The 18,854-nt window shown below is 32.1% G+C and overlaps 3 protein-coding genes across 10 annotated transcripts; 2 read left to right on the top strand and 1 right to left on the bottom strand.

Annotated features, from left to right (window-relative positions):
• Positions 1–1,281: 1,281 nt before the first annotated feature.
• LOC105139823 (protein RKD4) lies at positions 1,282–2,281 on the top strand. Its single transcript, XM_011046432.1, has 3 exons — positions 1,282–1,346; positions 1,501–2,008; positions 2,120–2,281. The coding sequence occupies exons 1-3, from the start codon at positions 1,282–1,284 to the stop codon at positions 2,279–2,281; spliced, it is 735 nt and encodes a 244-aa protein (XP_011044734.1).
• Positions 2,282–5,690: 3,409 nt separating this feature from the next.
• On the bottom strand, positions 5,691–10,177 carry LOC105139764 (myosin heavy chain, cardiac muscle isoform). Of its 8 annotated transcripts, none has more exons than XM_011046352.1 (5): positions 9,186–10,171; positions 8,847–8,984; positions 7,397–8,625; positions 6,313–7,235; positions 5,691–6,100 (listed from the first exon to the last, which is right to left on the bottom strand). In XM_011046352.1, the coding sequence occupies exons 3-5, from the start codon at positions 8,589–8,591 to the stop codon at positions 5,744–5,746; spliced, it is 2,475 nt and encodes an 824-aa protein (XP_011044654.1). In that variant the 5' UTR covers positions 8,592–8,625; positions 8,847–8,984; positions 9,186–10,171; the 3' UTR covers positions 5,691–5,743. The 8 variants fall into 8 exon arrangements, with proteins under 8 accessions (XP_011044654.1, XP_011044655.1, XP_011044652.1 ...); XM_011046353.1 differs by having other exon boundaries at positions 8,847–8,972; XM_011046350.1 differs by having other exon boundaries at positions 8,847–9,318; positions 9,511–10,171.
• A 2,435-nt stretch (positions 10,178–12,612) lies between these two features.
• LOC105139763 (PP2A regulatory subunit TAP46) lies at positions 12,613–17,559 on the top strand. Its single transcript, XM_011046348.1, has 9 exons — positions 12,613–12,867; positions 12,963–13,085; positions 13,789–13,875; positions 14,045–14,149; positions 14,285–14,446; positions 15,841–15,876; positions 15,966–16,037; positions 16,571–16,851; positions 17,078–17,559. Exons 1-9 carry the CDS (start codon positions 12,784–12,786, stop codon positions 17,328–17,330), a joined length of 1,203 nt encoding a protein of 400 aa, XP_011044650.1. The 5' UTR covers positions 12,613–12,783; the 3' UTR covers positions 17,331–17,559.
• Positions 17,560–18,854: the final 1,295 nt, after the last annotated feature.

Genomic DNA, 18,854 nt, shown 5'->3' with positions numbered 1-18,854 from the left:
ACCCAAAACAGTCAAGGCTATGCTATCTCATTATGCTAATGAAGTGTAGGGCATTGATCTAAACTTTATGGTGATAATGATGAAAATCTTAACAGTGAATTTATGATCCTTCAATCTTGTTAATCTCCATGTAACTTACTTTCATTAATTAATTCCTTATGCTATCATTGTCATCTACTGGTTTTTTTTATCCATGCCATGCATGATCTTACCTTGAGAATGTTTAAAAAGAAGAACAAAAATCTTACAACCCGAATTTTTAATATCAAATCTTTTTTTTTAATAATACTAATTATTTTTCTATAACCATTATCAGTAGGATAACAATCATGAACAATTGATATATTTAAACCATAGATAATAAACCCAATATCCAATCTAAATTTCTGGTGATAGATTGAATAGGTTAACCTTTGTTAAAGCCTATTATTAAAATCACAGTTTTTATTTTTTTCAAGAAATCAAAACGATGCAATACAAATTTTTCTAATTTTTTTCTTATGTATACCCATCATCCAAAAGATTACAATCCTGAACAATTCATCTAATTAAATCATAAATAATAAACTTAGTCAAGATCATGGGGTAGGTAGGTTGACATTTGCATGTTGTTTTAATTATTACTTTTAAAAAATTAAAATAATATTATTTTTTTAATAAAAAACTCAAATTAAAATTTTTAATTATTACTTGACATGCTAAATCAATCAAGTTAATTTTAATTAATTTTTTTACTCTTAACCTAAATTAAAGGTAAGTCGGTCAAGTCTGAAATCAACCCATCAAACTGGATCTGGATCATGTTTAATAATTATGATATAAACATTATGTTAGATGAAATTAATAAATTATCATCGGGGTAATATTGGCTAATATTATAAGAAATACATATTTTTGGGCTGCTATTGTGCATGCATGCATGAATGAATGAAGGAGAATGTACCTGGGGCATGATAGCCATGGCACGTAATATATTAAATGATTCTTAAGGAAGTCAATAAATAGAGATAGATCATGCAGCCCCCAATAGTGATTATTGGTAATTGTTCATCAGTAAATGTGATCATTAACTACATTCGACTGGATTTGTAACTCTCATGGACGTGGTGCCCTTAATTATTTCAATTAATTATAATCCCTTCTCTAATCTCCACCATAATTTATAACCCTCTCCTTGAACTGTTCTCCCATGCATTAACCCCCCCCCCCCCCCCCCCCCCCGCCATTATTCATTTTCTCAATAAATTCAACAAGGCAACAACACTCCTTGTTCCATTAACAATGGAGAATCCACCTGACTTTGATGTCTGGGATCTTGGTGTTGATGATCAAGATACCTTCCAAAAGTAAGATTCTTTCCCCTTTTTTTTGTCGAAAATGTACTTCACTATATAATCTAATTTATGCTGCCTTCTTGTTTAATATCTCAGGTTCCTCTCTTATCACTTCTGATCATGATCCTTAATCATTCTTGTTGTATTTTGTTTTATCTGTTCACAGAATTTCAGAACTTCCTCACTTCGAAAGCCTTTTTGATCCGTCGAACATCAATCAGTTCAAACACCTTGAAGATATCAGTAGTGATAATATTTTTTCTGAAAGTAATCTTGAGTCTTGGTATAATCAAGAAAATGCCTATGTTGACACAAAGCCGGTGCTAAACCCTGGCATCCATGCTTCATTTGGGCAAAATCTTGACAACAATGTCATCAAAGGTGATCATCACCTGAAAGGATTCTCCATGTTTTTGGTCCAAAGCGATTGTGCTAGCTCTTCAAGCGTGAAGGAGGAGGAGGAAGAAGAAAGTAGGAAGATGAGCGGGAGGAAGAGGTCGGTTGCTTTGCAGTTGGAAGAAATCCAGAAGCATTTCAACATGCCAATCACTCAAGCAGCTAGAGAAATGAAAGTGGGCCTAACCGTGCTGAAAAAAAGATGCAGAGAACTTAAGATCATGAGGTGGCCTCATAGGAAGATCAAGAGCTTGAATTCTCTTATCAACAATGTCAAGGTACGTGCATGGTTCTTGCACACAGGCGCTTCCTCTAATGAATTTTGTATCATTTTCATAGTTTTTTTCTTAGAGGATTCAATACGGGCTTGTTAATTTGTTGTGATGAAGGAAATGGGGCTGAGTGAACACGACACAATCATGCTGAAGGAGCACAAAAGGCTTATTGAAAAACTGCCGGACTTAGAGCTGACCGAAAGAACAAAGAAGCTGAGGCAGGCTTGTTTCAAGGCCAATTACAAGAAGAGAAGGCTCTCGGCAGCATATCCTTGACTTACTTTGTTTTAGGGCTAATTTCTAATTCTGGAATCAAGAGCTAGCTTTAGTCTTCGTTGGCACTTTTACTGTGGCCTTGGTACTACGGTTTTCTGTGTTTATTTTGCCTTTGAGAACAGTGAAATGGCACTGATCAAGTTCTTTTGTCGCACAAATGCTCTATTTTAATGCAATCACACTCATTGTTTGAAATACTCGAGTCCGAATTCATAGAATCTCATGCTTCAAACAACCTTGAATGCCAATAATTGACGTAAATCGGCCACCCACTCCTGTACGTTATTATACTAAATAGAAAGAATTAATGTTAAAATTATTTTTTTCTAAATATTTATCTAGCATCTTTTTTATTACAAACTTTTGTGTAGATAATGAGAGAAATACAAGAAATAAATCGACGTAAATCAGCTGATCACTCATGCTATTATATATATATATATATATATATATAAAAGAAATTACTATTCATTTTTCATTTAGCATTTCTTTATTAGAAACTTTTGTGTATAAAATAAGAGAAATGCAAGAAATAAATAAAATGAATTGATTTATATTTCTTTTGTGAATTTAATTTATACATTAATTAAACTCAAATTAAACATTATAATTAATTAAATAGAATTAGTTTAAAAAAGTCATCATACAAACTTGTATTTAATATGGTGAAATAAAGCGTGAAGGAGAACGGTCTGGACGGCTACAGTTTGGTCATGTAGCTGCCGTGCCCTCTGGGCTCTTCACGCAAGATAGAACCTTAAAATTATGTATTTTTCATGTCTTTGTTTTATTTTATTCTTAACATAACACATTAAAATCATTAACAAATATATTAATATAAGGTTTAAGGAATAATAATATGATTTAATACATGTTCTTGTTTTTTAATGACAAAATTGAATTCAATGGTGCCTGTGTCTGTACTTCTTTCGTCTGTTAAAAATACAAAATTTTATTTGGTTGGCGGTTCAAGGCATAATCTATACTATAATTTTTTAAAGTCAAAAGGGTCTGCCACCAATAGAGCTTTCACTACTATGCTCTGCAATTGATATAGAAACAAGAGAGCATCTGCTGATTCATTGCTCGTTTTCATGGAGATATGGACTCGGTTCATGACTCAGTTTTTAATTAATGGAGTTCAGCCTAACATGGAAAGATGCTTTCCTGTAACTTTGTTTGATTTTTTATTTTTGATTAGTTTTAAGAAATATATAAAAATTTAGAACCACCAATCCAAGTTTTTTTCCGGTATTTCAAAAGTAGTTCTTGAAAAAATTAATTTAATTTAATTCTTTATTAATTTATTTTTTTGATTGTAGATCTTTTTAATAAATTGATGTTAAAAATAAATTTTAAAAAATAAAAAAATATAATATATTTTTAAATAAAAAATATTTTAAAAAATAATCATTATTATAATATCATCAAGTATAAAAAGATGTCATATCTAATTTGAATTTGACTTGGTTTAGGATGAGGTTATAAATTTATAAATCATTAAACCCATTTAGATTAATTGATTTTATAAAAAAATTAATATTGTTTTAGTTTATCTTAAAAATTATTTGACTTCACCTAACTAAATTTGAATTACACTTGGCCAAATTAATATAAAAATAATTCAAGATAGAAAATTAATCAAGTTAAGTTCTAGATTAATAATGAAGTTTAGAGTCGGGTTTAATATCTACATAATTGTATTGTTAAATTTAATATCACTTCACACACACACATATATATATATATATATATATAAATATATTAAATGTGTATTTAATATTATTGTAACTTTTAAATTTATAATTTATAATTATGATTTGAAACAAATATATTTAAAAGAATATACCTAGTTAAAATTCTTATGGAAAGATGCTTTCCTGTAACTTTGTTTCATTTTTTTTATTAGATTTAAGAAATATATAAAAATTTAAAACCACCAATCCAAGTCTTTCTCTGGTATTTTAAAAGTAGTTCTGAAAAAATTAAATTAAATTAATTTTTTATTAAATTAATTTTTTTTATTTTTAAATTTTTTTAATAAGCTGATGTTAAAAATAAATTTTAAAAAATAAAATAAATTATAATATATTTTTAAATAAAAAACATTTAAAAAAATAATTATTATCATAATATCATTAAATATACTCTTAATTGCAAGAATAAATGGTGCTACGAAAAGATCTCATACCTAACTTAAATTTGACTTAGTTTAGGATGAGGTTATAAATTTTTAAATCATTAAATCTATTTAGATTAATTAATTTTATAAAAAAAAAAATTGTTTTAGTTTATCTTAAAAATTCTTTAACTTCACCTAACTAAATTTGAATTAAACCTGCGCAAATTAATATAAAAATAATTCAAAATAAAAGGTTGATCAAGTTAGGTTCTAGATTAATAATAAAGTTTAGAGTTAGGTTTAATATCTACACAATTGTTTTTTTAAATTTAATATCACTTAACATCTTATATATATTAAATGTATATATTAAACATCTTATATATATTAAACATATGTTTGATATTATTGTAACTTTTAAAGTTATAATTTTTAATTATGATTTGAAAAAAAATATATTTAAAAGAATGTATCTAGTTAAAATTCTCGTGGGATAAAATTTTACATGAAAAATAAATTAAAAAACTGATCTTCATGAATAAAAATCATGCTATTTTAACTTCTAAAATTAAAATTTAAAACATAATTATATATAAAAGCTGGTGTAAAAATAAAAAAAATAATATAATTAGCCATACGATTTTTTATTTTTATAATGTTGTTTCTAAACGGTCTCTAAATGAAGAAAGAGAAGGGCGTAGGCTTGGTCCCACTGGGAACCAAGGAGATAGCCATGCTGTACCTAGACTGTAAGCTGCTAATGCAGGAGCTAGCTTAGCCCCTAGGCACATGATTGGCCCGGTCAGATATACCGGGTCAAGCCATGAACTGTTTAAGCCGAGATCTGTTTAGCTTGAGATTAAAATTAAATAAAATTTTAAAAAATAAAAAAACTTAATAATCTATTTATAATCTCGAGATCAAAATTAAATCAAGTTAAAAAAATAAAAAAACTTGATAATCCAGTTAAAAACTCAAAATGAAAATTAAATCAAGTTAAATAAAATTTTAAAAAATAAAAAAACTTGATAATCCAGTTTAAAACTCAAAATGAAAATTAAATCAAGATAAAAAAACAAAAAAAAACTTGATAATGTAGCTAAAAACCCAGATTAATTTAAAGACGTAATTAATCTAGTCAAAATATTAATTATTTGTGTTTTTTCAATAAAACAAAGTTGCTTTATTTTATTAGAAAAAAAGTTCAATTTAAGATGATAAGTGATCCGATCTCGTGATCTGACCAGAACTGGGTTTAAAAAATATACAGGGCTGAGGAAAACACACGGTGATATAACTACTATATGTGTATATATATTTATGAACATTTATAGTTGCTATCACAACCCTCTCATACGAATCATTCCCTCACAAGCTAGAGTGCCCCCAAGATCACCAATAATTCGAGCAATCCGAACTTCGAGTCCCCTTTGAACTTCTTGGAAAAGAGTTTTAATGCTGTCAGCGAAACGCTTCATGTCAAAGCTGCCGGCAGCTTTCCCAAGCTCTTCAGGGACCTTGACGAAATCAGATGCAATCCTGGACTGAACTTCCACCAGTTTCTGTCCTGTTGCAACCATGTATCTCTGAACCTGAAATGTTTCCTCTAGGAACTGCTCTAATGTTTTAGTTTCTCCCTTTTTCCTAGCAGTGCTAGTGCTGGAATCTCTGCGACTCACGTCTACATCATTATCATGCTGTAATTACAAGTGAGAGAAATGAAAATAAAAGCAGATCAGCAATTCAGCAAAATTTCTGGTGACAAGATGTGCTGAAGGGACTGGTAACATGGTTTGTAGGGGGGGCGATAGACACATGGTGGGGCAGGAAGCTATGCTTATCATTGAAAGGAAGTTTAGCCAAAATATGCAGTAACTCTTGAAATGCACCAAATTTGTGTAGAGCTTACCATCCGTTTGCAGAGTTCATCGGTCTTCTCTTGGAGCGACTGGTACTTGTTGACTTGTTTATTAAGCAAAGACATCAATGCTTGGAAGACCTTTATCCCAGTTTTTGCCTCATCACTGTTACCTAAATGTTCACCACTGTCTTGCTTTCCTGTCAATCTCTCGAGCATTAGAAGCTGCTGCTTCAGCCTCTTGATCTTATAAGAAACTCCAAGAGCATGGAGGTCCATCCCCCATGTTGAATTATTTGTCTTCATCAATGACTGGCTAGTCAATGCTATCTGTTCTACAGTATCAACCACCACTGGACTCGCACTTGCCTCTTGAGTGCAGCCTTGGATGGAGACATCCTTCTCTTCCTCAAACTCGTTTTCTGGAGATTGGACAATTTTACTGACATTTCTGGACTGGTTATGAAGGGCTTCCTCATCTTCTTCTTTTTCAGTATTCTTCTCTTGAGATGTTTCCGTCAGATGTACCTCTCCCTCTTGCTTATTCTCTGTTGGTTCTTTCTTTACATTCTTGGCTCTGGACAAAATGGAATCATGGACTAATGCTGGATCATCAAGAGATGAGCTTAAGTTGGCCTGCTGGCAAAACTGAGGTCTTATTTGTGCCTTGAGCTGGTCTTTCAAGTCGGTTAATTCTTTTTGCCTCTCCAATAACAAGGCTTCCAGTTTCATGTTGTCACGCCTGATCCGTGAAACATCCCGGTTCAGCCCTTCAATGTGAGACTGCAGACGCTTTGATTCTATTTCCATGCTCAGCATTCGCCAGCGAAAAGCTTCTAATTTCTCATCTTTAAGTCTCATTTGTTCCGCAAAAGCATCCATCTCTAACTGATGTCTCTTCTCAATTGTGGCTGCGTACTTTCCTGCTTCCGAGCGAACCCATCCTTCCAACCGCTTGCCATCAGCTGCAATTGCTTGCAAGAGAAAAACAGGAAAGGATTGAAAACAATGAAAAGAGGAGATCTGGAGAGAAAAAAGATGTCATAACTTGAGCATTAGGACTGCATCTCAGCTATGCATACCCAATGCTAGCAAAATATTAGAGTTTCATGTTAAATCAAGGATATTTTCTCACCTAGTTCATCACATCCTTCTGGTGAATAGAGGTTAGAAAGTGGCGAAAAAACTTCCGAGTTCTTTTGAAACTCAGGATTCTCATACTCAAGATCATAATCAATTGACTGTGATCCGCCCTTTACAAGTTGGGATGCCCCTCTTTCAATTGGAGGATCTTCTGACCTCATCAGATTGGTATGGAGAGAGAACATACTTCTCAATGAATGCTTCTCATGCTTGGACTCTGATACAGATTTCCAACTTTCTGTTGTTTCTAGTTCAGCTTTCTTCTTCTTGGACTTTGAAAATTTAACCTCCTTTAAGAGCATTTTCTTTTCAGTTGTATCCAGCTTGGATTTCCTCAGCATTGCTGACAAGATCTTATCTTTCTGTTCCAAATCCTTTCTCACCTTCACAACTTCCATGGATAGTTTTTGGGTCAACACCATTGACTCCTCCTTTTGCTCTAAGACTGCATCAAGCTCTTTCCTTTTAGCCTCAAGTTGCCTGAGTGCTCTACCCATCTCAGCTTCAAGCTGCCGTTGGTTAGATACGAGCTCAAGGAAGGCAGTTTTGTGCTTCAAAATATCAGTAGAATGCTCTTGAGCCTTACGCTTAGCCGTTTCTCTCAATTCTTCTGCAACCTTTTCAGTCTTCGCTAATTTTTCTTCTAACTCCTTCCTTTTATGCTCCTCTTCCTCCACTGCCTTATCCTTGGACTGCACCAAAAGTTTCATCTCGTTCAATTTTTCATTCAATTCAGAAATAGCTTCTTTATTCTTCTTCTCAAGAACCCTCAATTCACTAATAAGACCTCCAATGTGCTGTCGAAGCTCCTTCCTTTCGATCAACCAGCTCTGCTCTTGCGATGCAGAGATACTAACAACGTTCTCATTCGCTTTTGCATCGTCACACCTTATTTTCTTCAGCTCCATGATCTCATTCTCAGCAGTCTCAAGCTTATGAAGAAGCTCACAGTGTTCACCATCTGCTCCTTCTCTCTGGATTTTCCAAACAAGCAATCTCAAGAGATGAGCACTTCCTCGAAGCATTTTATCGCACAATTCTGACCATCTATCGTCTTCCTTAACAGGCTTTGTCAAGACTTTGAGAACAAAGAGAGCACAAGAAACACCAAAATACATTGGATAGAAGCTGTCACTCTTCCCTTCTGGGGCTGTCAAATAAGAACCAGAAACCTCCTTTCTATCCATTTCTGAGAAATCCGCTTCTTTTCCTTTCAAAATGCTATTTGGGGAATTAAAATTTAAGAAACAACTTTAATTAGAAGTAATCCCAGATAAGTTCTAATAAAAAACACATATATACTCAGTGGTCTAGCACAAATAATTGAGGCAAAAAGCATCTCAATAATTGAGAAACAGTAATGCACAGTGGCACAGTTCTAGAGATACAAAAGGAAACATGAAATTCCACGATTCAAGAACAAATCATGCAGGTGAACTTACTTCTGTAAAGGATTAAAGATTCCTCAGCTCCAAAACCACAGGCCAAAGACTGCTGGGAAAGAAATTTAAGCTCAAAGACAGCAACGTTATGATCCAATGGAGACCTCAAGGACCACCTACACCCAGCTGCAGAAAAACCTGTACTGCAATTATGATGTGAATAATAAATGGCAAGAGAATGCCAAAAGCATTTGTATCCTTACAAATGTACAAGGCTGCAAAATCAGTTAAAAAGGGATATACTGTAACAGAATAGAAGAAAACAATCAAAAGTTTCCCATGTTTTGAGAGAGAAACTGATCATCCAAGAACCCCCCACTTTCCACTACTTTTCAGTACCCTTTTTCCTTTCTTTCCTTCTTCAAATCATGTGATAAACGTCATGGAAAACAAAAGCCCTAGACTCCTAGTAGCTTTTCACCATTTCCATATGGTAAGATCCAAGAGTTGAAGAAGACAAAAAGAAGCGTATCTGAATCAAGAAAGTCATTGGAATACAGTATTTATCCCATGTGGCTTGCCTGTCTAGTATACACTACAGTACAGTACATTACATTACAAAAATACGAAAGGGAGTTAAAAACAAAGCTATTTCTTCAGTTATCATAAGATTCCTCCAATGTGAAAAGGGATTTTTTCTAAGTTGATGACAACTCTCACCAACCTCTAACAGATCAGTCAATGATATCCTGTATGGTTTCAACGTGAGAAATATGAACCACAAAAGCTTCAATACCTTGACAGCGAGCTCACTGTCATGTCCTTTTTACCATTCCTATCTTGCATCTGCGAATTTGAAGTAGTTTTATAGCTAGAACCAGAAAGTCAAACCTCTTTATCCCTAACTTACCCTAGAGTAAGAAGAAGAATAAGAAAGAGAACCCCGCCTCCCATTTTTATTTAAAAAACCCACTTGATTTAGATATTTAAAGACATAAAGAATCATGTAAAAGATTTCTTTTTTCGGTGAGGGGCAATTCCTGCAAATATCACTTTCAGTATTTCACTGTCATCATGATGAATCCACCTAAGAGAAGCCAAGTCTTCATGGGGCCAGAAGGATTGGCCGCCTCCTCAATTTGCTTCCCTTGTTGAGACCTGAAAAGCATGCATGAACTTGTTCTACAAAAGCTGTACAAATCCATTCCAAGATCTGCCATTGGAACCTCGACTTCATGTTGTTGGATTCATTAATTTGATTGTTTATGAAGCAACCTCTCTATCTCTCCTGCAGATATATAGTCAATGGAAATTACCACTTGCCTGCATTAGAAGGATAACAGCCTCAAAGATGACAACATTTTGGCTTGTTTCTGTTGTCTTATTATGATTTATTAGAATATATTAAACTAATCCTAGTGCTTGTACAATATCCCGTCTTCCTCAAACAGGCTGAGCATGATTTTTTATTTTTTCTTAAATGATGAAGGGTAGGCTTCAAAAATGACTATACATAGTTTCGATTTTTGCTCTCGAATAATTTCTTTTGTGTTAACTTTACTTTTAAAATCTTAAGAAAATTCTTAATTAAATACTAATTAATTTCATCTATTTTTTAAATATTTTCATCTGATAGTACTTTAAAAAAAAGATATCATTTTATAAGAAATATTTTAACTTTTTTAATTAAATTATTCTAACAGAAAATCTTAATTAATTAATAAATCAAACTGGTTTGAGAATAAAACTAATATTAAAAAACAGTTTGAAGATAATCAATGATCTTGAAAAAATTCATCACAAGAAAGTCCAGGCATTGAATCCTATCTGAAGAATGTGCTATATATCACCGCATTCAATATTTCAATGACAAGTGTATGGTTATTTTTGTTTTTTGAAAATTTTAATTTTTTTCATTTTAAATTAATTTTTCATTTAAAAATAATTCTTTTTAAAAAAATATTATTTTAAAATATTTTAAAATAAATAATATCTTAAATAACTACCTTACAACAGTGAATTACCCGATAAGAGTTATGGGGGCTTCAAGTCAAGGTAAAAATATATCCTCTGTGCCTGTGATTGAGACCTTGGAGAGAACAAGCTACAAAGTCAACAAAATCATGCCTTCTTTAGTTGGAGACGTGGAGAAATATGCTTTCTATATATATATATATATATATATATAGAGAGAGAGAGAGAGAGAGAGAGAGAGAAATAACGTTTTTTCATTTTTAAAATTTTATTTTTAATATCAACAATTTAAAATTTTAAAATTAATATAAAACTTTAAAAAATTAAAATTTTAAAAAAACTCTGTGACTTTTACATTCTCGGGGTTATGATAATTGTTGATTTGTAATTGTTTTTTCGTTGTTGTTCATTGCTTATGTGATTTTTTTAATTTTTTCATTGTAAATTTTTTAAATTTATTTTATTTTTCTTATTATTTTTTATTTTATATAATAAAATGACATAATTTTATTAAATTTAGTCCCACTAATAATCTGAATCACAATTTTTAATGATAATTTAAGGTTTTTACTTTAAGAGTTTAGTCTCATTAGTTTTTATGATTCAAATTCGTAATAAGTTAATTTTTTATAACTCTACTGATTCAAATATTAATTTCATTTAATATTTTTTAATTTAAAAATATAAAAATTTATTTAAAAATAATATTAATATAATACAATATTGTGATATTCAAACCATGTTCTAACTCGATAAAAAGCTTGGATTATTAAATTAATAGTTTCACTATATCTATTATTTTTGTACAAAATAAATTCTTTAGTCACCGGATCAATTTCAAAATTGATTCAAATTAAAACTTAATTTAGTTGAAGTTTTTAGTTGTGATTTTGTGGAGGATTTAATAACTATAGCAGCACTATGGTATTTGAAACCCTAGCTCTTGGACCACGAGTGAAGACACCAAAAAATCAAGTTAAAGTACTTCTGAGCTTGAGCACAAGACAAGACATAGCTAGACAAGTAATAAGACAACTATTGTAAGCGAGTTTCTGGCCTAGCGGTGAGAGGAGTTTATCTTCTTTCTCTGTACCTGGGTTCGAACTTTATTATGCACGCCTGTCATCTTCGCGGTGCCTTACCTGTTAATTGGGCTTGCAGGATGTTCAATGGGCCATGAGGATTAGTCGTGGTGTACGTAAACTGGTCCGGACACCCCATATAAATAAATAAATAAAAGTAATAAGACAACTATTTACGGAAGACAAGAAGTGACAAGGGGACCTCATGGCTTTTCTAGCATGAATTTGAGATGCATTTGTGTGCCTGAATTGTGTTTTATTTTATATTTTTTATATTTTTAAATTAATATTTTATTGTTTTTATTATTATTTTGATATATTAATATTATTATACTTTTTTTTTATTATTATTTTGATATGTTAATATTAAAATAAATATTATTATACTTTTTTTCCAAATAGTTTTATAGTTTTTTATGTTTTCTTATAAGTTTTTTACAATACATTTAAAAACTTATTATTTTTATTTTTTCTAAAATATTTCACAGCAATTTTTACTAAGTAAACTTTTTAGTTTATATTCTCGGCCTAAAAAAATTAAATTTATTTCCAATATTTTCATGGGTGCATTAAGTATTGATGGCCTTTCTAATATCTGATAATTTTTTTTTATGGGGTGATAGAAATATTAGTAAACGAAATTTAACTAAAAATTCTTGCTGATTAAAACTTTAATAAAAATATGACGTGGCAGTTTCTGGGTGGAGATTCCAATACAAACAATCTAATGCACGAACACAGAATCAAATCCTGTCTCTCTCTATATATATTTCTTGCAGCTGCCTCTTCTCTTCTCTGGCTTCTCATCCTTATTTTTGAAACTAATCATTTACAACAACAAATTTCTAATTCTACCGTTCAAAGTCCTGGCTTAAGAATCCTCAAGTTCAAACCCCAAATCAAATTCTAGGTTTTTTCGTTTTCTAGTGGGTGAATTGATAATGGAAGAGTTGCCCCTTCCTTCTCTCTTCGATCAAGCTTCAAAAATCCATCTAAAAGCAACAGAATCTGGTTCCAATGATAAGGTATAACATTTTGTCATTAGATTTTTTTTAATCGAAGTTTGTAACTTTTTTGTATTTGATTTTAGGGTTTTTATTGATTGATTTGATTTTGACAGGAACTGGTGAAGAAGGGAATTGAAGCACTGGAGAATTGTGAGGAAATGATTAGTAAATTGGGTTTATTTTCTTCTAATGAGACTAAAGAGGATATTAGCACTACCAATCTCAAGTATATTCTGGTAATGTTTAAATTTGTTGATTTTCTCTCTTTGTTTTAGTTTTTTTTTTTAAAAAAAAGTATGAAACTTTAGAGGTTTCTAATTGATGGGTTGGTTAAAAAACGAGAAAGTTTTCTTTTTCGTGTTAGGTTTGTTGAAATACAAGGGACTCATGGTTGGGTTTTAACACTTGATGGAGTGAAGGAAGCGGTGTTGTTCTAAGTTGATGCAGTGGTTTTAGCTTTGTGTTGTATGATGATTGTTATGTTATGGTGCTATGTGGAATTAAATTGGGTACACAAAATTTGGAACGGTTGTTGGAAATGTTATTTAGCTTAGACAGGAGAAGTCTAAAAATGGTGGTAACTTTTAATGTTGATAGTTTTTATGTTTTATGTAGGTTGGGTGGGTTGAATTAGGAAGGTCTTGAAATGAGCTTCAAAGCTCGAACCTTTTATAACCTAATGGCTTTTTGCTGGTTAACTTCCCTTTTCATTCCCATTCAATTAAATGTCAAATGTAGACTTTGAAGCTTGGGGTTTTTTTTATTTTTTCATTTAATTGACAGCGATGGAAATGATTTTATGGGATCAAATTGGAAATCTACATGTAATTGGCTGTTGCAACTGTTGAATTTATGAACTTTGTAAACTTGTTAGTTTTACATCAGAATGTATTCAGTAAGAAAATTGATTTCTAACTTGATAGCTTATCACAATTGCAGGTTCCACTTTATCTGGCAGAGCTGACTGAAAACATTGCTCAGGATGATAGGATACAAATTTTAAAGGCTTCCCAGGCAAAGTTAAAGGTGACTTCTGTTCATTATCTGAAGTACATAGTCTTAAGCTTGTTTGCCAACATAGCAGCTGCCAGCTGAGCTTCTGGGCATATATTTTTTCCTTAGTACTTAATGTTTTCTGCATGTTTTGAGGTTTTGTTATATATCAGTTGATATTTATAAAGGCAACTTGATCCAGGAATTCCTCTCATTTTGTGAGGCAATGGAACTTGTACCAGAGGAGGAGTTGCAGACATTTTCTCAGGGGACTCCAAATACTTTTGCAGATCGAAGGGCTCTAAAGGTAGCTTCAAGTCTTTGTCAATACTTTCTTACAATCAAAATTACTCTGATGCATCATAGTTTTGTTGAGCATCCTTTGCAACATGGGGCTTTTTTAGCTCCTGCACTCACAACCTCTTCATGTGCCTCTATACAGATTGCCAGATACAGACGCCAAATAGCTGCAGAAGCAAAGCTGGAGAAAATAAAGGAGCAGAAAGTGCGGCGTTTTCATTCAACTAAAGCTGCAGCAGTATCAACTCTGGTTGAGGCCGGGGAGGAAGACCTGCTGGATGATGATGGAGAAGAAGAGCGGGAGGTTAGTTTTTATCCATGCTCTTACAGGATAAGCTGTAAAAGTGACCTGAAGTGCTTTAGCACAGTAGTTTAAATTTTTGTAGTCTATTTTTAACTTCCGCCACTTCAGATTTGGAGTGGCTGAGTGCATAAGGGTTTGACTCAATATAGTTGATGAGAGGAATGTGACTATGGAGTCTTAAAACATATTGTTTTAGCACATTAATCACTTGTAATTGTGCTTTTGAGCAGTTCATTAGTAGTTGTTGAGATAATTTCCTCAGTCCCCTTGGAAACTTGGGCACCAGCCTATTTGTTAGAAGTTCCAAGCCTTTGTAACATTTCTTTGGGATATTAACAGTATAATTAACTCATTGTTTTTATGCTTAAATGGTTGATTCCATGCAGTTGGTGGGAGGGGTGTGCCTGGATAAGTAGCATTGAAAATTAATTTTCCATCATTACCTCATCTGTAGTTGCTTTTTCTAAACTGTTCAATATTGAACCAATTTCCTATCACTCACCAGGGTAATTTTTACACTGACATGTCAATTAGAAGTTCGAGTCTTTCTAAGTTTTCTTTAGAAAAATTAACAGTATAATCAACTCATTATTTTTATGCTTCTCTGGACTATTGGTTTGACAGCCTTGTAACTAGAAATAATGACTTCATCATGTCTCACTATTGTGAGCCATTGCTTTTGATGTTATACTTAGTTGTATCTTGTTTGAGTCTGTGAGCCTAATGCTAGTGTTTTTGTTTGATTTTAAAAATGTAGTTTTGCTTATGCGGTGTATTCTCTAACAGTCCAGTAAACCCATTTTTGCACCAGTGAATTTAACTACTTCATTATAATTATCCTCAGCTCTAAAGAAATACAATAATGCTGATGGTACCAATATTTTAATCATTTTCATTACTAAACGATGATGTTTTATTAGTTATCTCATTTCAAAATTATAGAAATGTTGTTAAATGCAACTAGTCAGATTACTGTGATTTGGAAAAGCTTTCCTGAAATATAATCGCCAAACAAGTGTGTTAGTGAAAGTGTTATTATTCCTAGCATTGTTCAGAGAATAAGATGTAGAGCCTGGTTTTGTATTTCCATTATTGTACACTTTTGTTTCGTGCTAATGCAACTTTCACATTGATAGGTTGCACAAATAAGTTTTTCCCCATGATGAAGAAAGTAGTTTGGCTTCTAGGTGTTCATTTTGTTCCTTTTTTTTTTTCAAACTTGAATAGTAGATGCTTGAAAACTTGACAGAGTTTATGGAGTTAATTGATTGTAGTATGTTTATTAACAGTTCTACATATATTCACAAAACAGAAGCAGCTGTACATGTAATGTGTAGTTTTTTTCTTTCGCAAAGTTGAAGTGTTGCTGAAATCACACTGTTCTTTTTTTGCAGGCTTGGATTATTACCATCTCTTTGGCTATCTGTAAGGTTGGTCCTATATTTCTTTATAGTTTCTGCCATGTTCTACTTGTCTTTCATATATCCATCCCTCACACTGCTGTATTACCATTCTTCAGGCAATCGATCTGCTGGAAATGTTAAAGAAAGAGGAAGAAATGCTTTCAGCTGTAAAGGAAAGACAACTAAAGGTATTAGCACATTTAAATCTGAAGTGGCAGAGTTTTTTGTAGTTGTGTTTTTTGAAGATCTATATGCTGTATCACTGTCCTGTGAGTTTTCATTTTTTGTAAATAGCTGTGATGGAACATATCTGCCAGCAATTATTTTTTTTAGCGCAGAGATCATCCCTCAGAGGATATTTTTATTTTTTCAGTAGGCACTGGATGAACACACTCAGATTTACAGCTCTAGTGATTATTGTAGAGATTTTTCCATGGAAAAGTAGTATGGTGCTAAGGATTTGCACCATTTCATCATTAGGTTGCATTCATTCCATTCTTTTGCATCATCAGGTGGCCATGATTCTTTACTTCTCCATCATCAAATATTAAGGTTTTTCTGACATGAAAGTTAGTGTTCCTAATAGCGTTATTGTGTATTTTATTGTAATCATGGTTAGCAGCACTGTATAATTCAGTCTTTATGCCTACATCCAGCTGTCTGTGATGATGAGTTTATTGCATAAACATGGATGCGGTATTTATCTTGACTTATATTTCAGGGAGGGGAAAAAGCTTTTTCCCAGATGATTCTTGATGAACGTGCCAGGAAAGCTGAAGATTGGCATCGTGATGCTGCAGTAAAAGCAAGGTATACTCAACCGGCACTGCCTATTACATGTGCTACTTTTGCTCAAGATGTTTTAGAAGGGAGAGCAAAGGTTTCAGAAGCACACGATCACAAGCACCTGCCAGTGACATTCGGACCAGCAAGTATTGTGGGTGGAAGCCTATCAAACGAAAGGGAAAGGATGACAGCACAGGTCTTCCAACCTGGCCATAGGTATGTTTCCATGCCCTGATTATTAGCACTTAAATTGGATGCCTGTCATCAAAAGATAGTATTTTTCTTTTGGTCTTGTCGCTTAGGAAGGAGGAGGGAAGACTTCCAACATTGATCCCTTCCTTTCTAATTACTTAAATATTTAAGCATCAAATGGGAATAGTTTGGCCCTTTTGCTTTCATAAGCCTCTTATTCTGATATAATAATTTGAATATTATCTGGGAGGTTGCCAACCATGAGTATAGAAGAAGCTGGGTTGAAGGAGATGGAGATTATGAACAAATGGCAAGAGAGAAACGTGAAATTCATGGAAGAAGCAAGCTCTGCATGGTACAAGGACAATCAGAAATTAAAACCAAGTGAAGAAGAGGATGAAGATGATGATGATGCTGCTGTACAGAAGGCAAGAGCATTTGATGACTGGAAAGATGATCATCCTCGCGGTGCTGGCAATAAGAAGCTCACCCCTTGTGGTTAAATTTGGCAAGTGGTTTCTGTATCGGTAATGTAATCTTTTGAACACAGCTAAAACTCATCCTTTGCACCTCAAATATTGTCCTTACAAATTTTGGATCAGTGTTTTTGTTTTGGTGTTCAGTTGAAAAGTTTACACTGTATTATATTCATCTCGATACAAATGAGAACAACTTGTGTTCACGTAGTTTCTGCCAATCGTGTTGTTCAAAGTGGCTTTTCTTTTGAGTTTATTTCTTGTCTTGGATAATGGGATGGAGGTAGTCCTTGCCCGATTCCAAAATCTAAATCCCCATCTCTGTGACTTGCATGATTTCGAATGCAGAAACCAGTTTGTCACAATAGTGCTGTAAGATATAGTGAAGGTAATACCTATGATTTTTCTGTCACAGTTCATTTGATTCTCTCCTCTTACAATTTGATAGCTCTCAGAAAGGGGGCATTGAATATAGCATATTTTTCAATGGAGAACTGTGGTTAGTAATTAATGTTATGGCATGGTGGTTAGATCACCGGATCTTTGAATTCTTGTTGCCTCTAGGCCTCAAGAAGGCATGGAGAGAGCAGCAAATTTTTCAGATGATTTTCAAATATCTTAGGTGTATTATGACTTGTAGGGTCCCAAAGAGATGGTCATTTCAAAACGATCTTATATAATGATAGATATGGACAAGTAGGTACTGCATTAAGATGATGTTGCTTCTCAAATGCATCTTCAGTTTTTTAAAGTGATTAGATGTCACATTGTATTAAAGTAATATTTTCTTTTGTCCTGCTTTAGTTTCCGTTTATTTATAGAAAAGTTATTTTTAGTTTCCGTTTATTTATAGAAAAGTTATTAAAAAAAAAAAAAAGTATATTTCAAGAAAAATAAATTTTTAAAAAATAAATTATTTTTTAATATTTTATAATATTGTAAAAAATAAACTGGAAAATATTTTTCTATGAATTATAAAAAATAAACTAGAAAATATTTTTCAATATTAAAAAGTTGAATAAAAATAAAATTAAAAAATATATATATAATTTTATAAATGATCTCAAATAAAATAAATAATAATCAAAATAATAAAGATCAAATTTAAAAAAAAATGAAGAAATTAAAATAATAATAATTAATATTTCATCAAGTATTTCAAATAAAATAAGTAACAATAAAAGAATGAGGATTAAATTTGATAGATAAAAAATTTCAATAAAAAAATAATAAGAGAAAATCAAATAACAATTATAAAGATGGGGATCAAAGTTAATATAAAAATTAAAATTTAAAAAATGAAATTGAAAAATAAATATTCAAAACAAAATATATATAGTAATCAAAAGTTTGATGATCAAATTTGATATAATCAGCAAAAAATAACATTTCTAAATTTTTCATAACTTCCGGAAAGGGTTTTCCGTCCAAATTTATCAGAAAAATACTTTCCTGAAAATCAAGCCAAATTTTTCTTTGATCAATTTTTCTAATAGCAAACAAACACAAGAAAGTTTAGAAAGTGATTTTTCGGAAACCACTTTCTGAAAA

This window comes from Populus euphratica, unplaced genomic scaffold (genome assembly GCF_000495115.2).
Source record: "Populus euphratica unplaced genomic scaffold, PopEup_1.0 scaffold97.1, whole genome shotgun sequence".
Classification (NCBI taxonomy): Eukaryota; Viridiplantae; Streptophyta; class Magnoliopsida; order Malpighiales; family Salicaceae; genus Populus; species Populus euphratica.
This window is presented reverse-complemented; position numbering and strand designations above follow the sequence as displayed.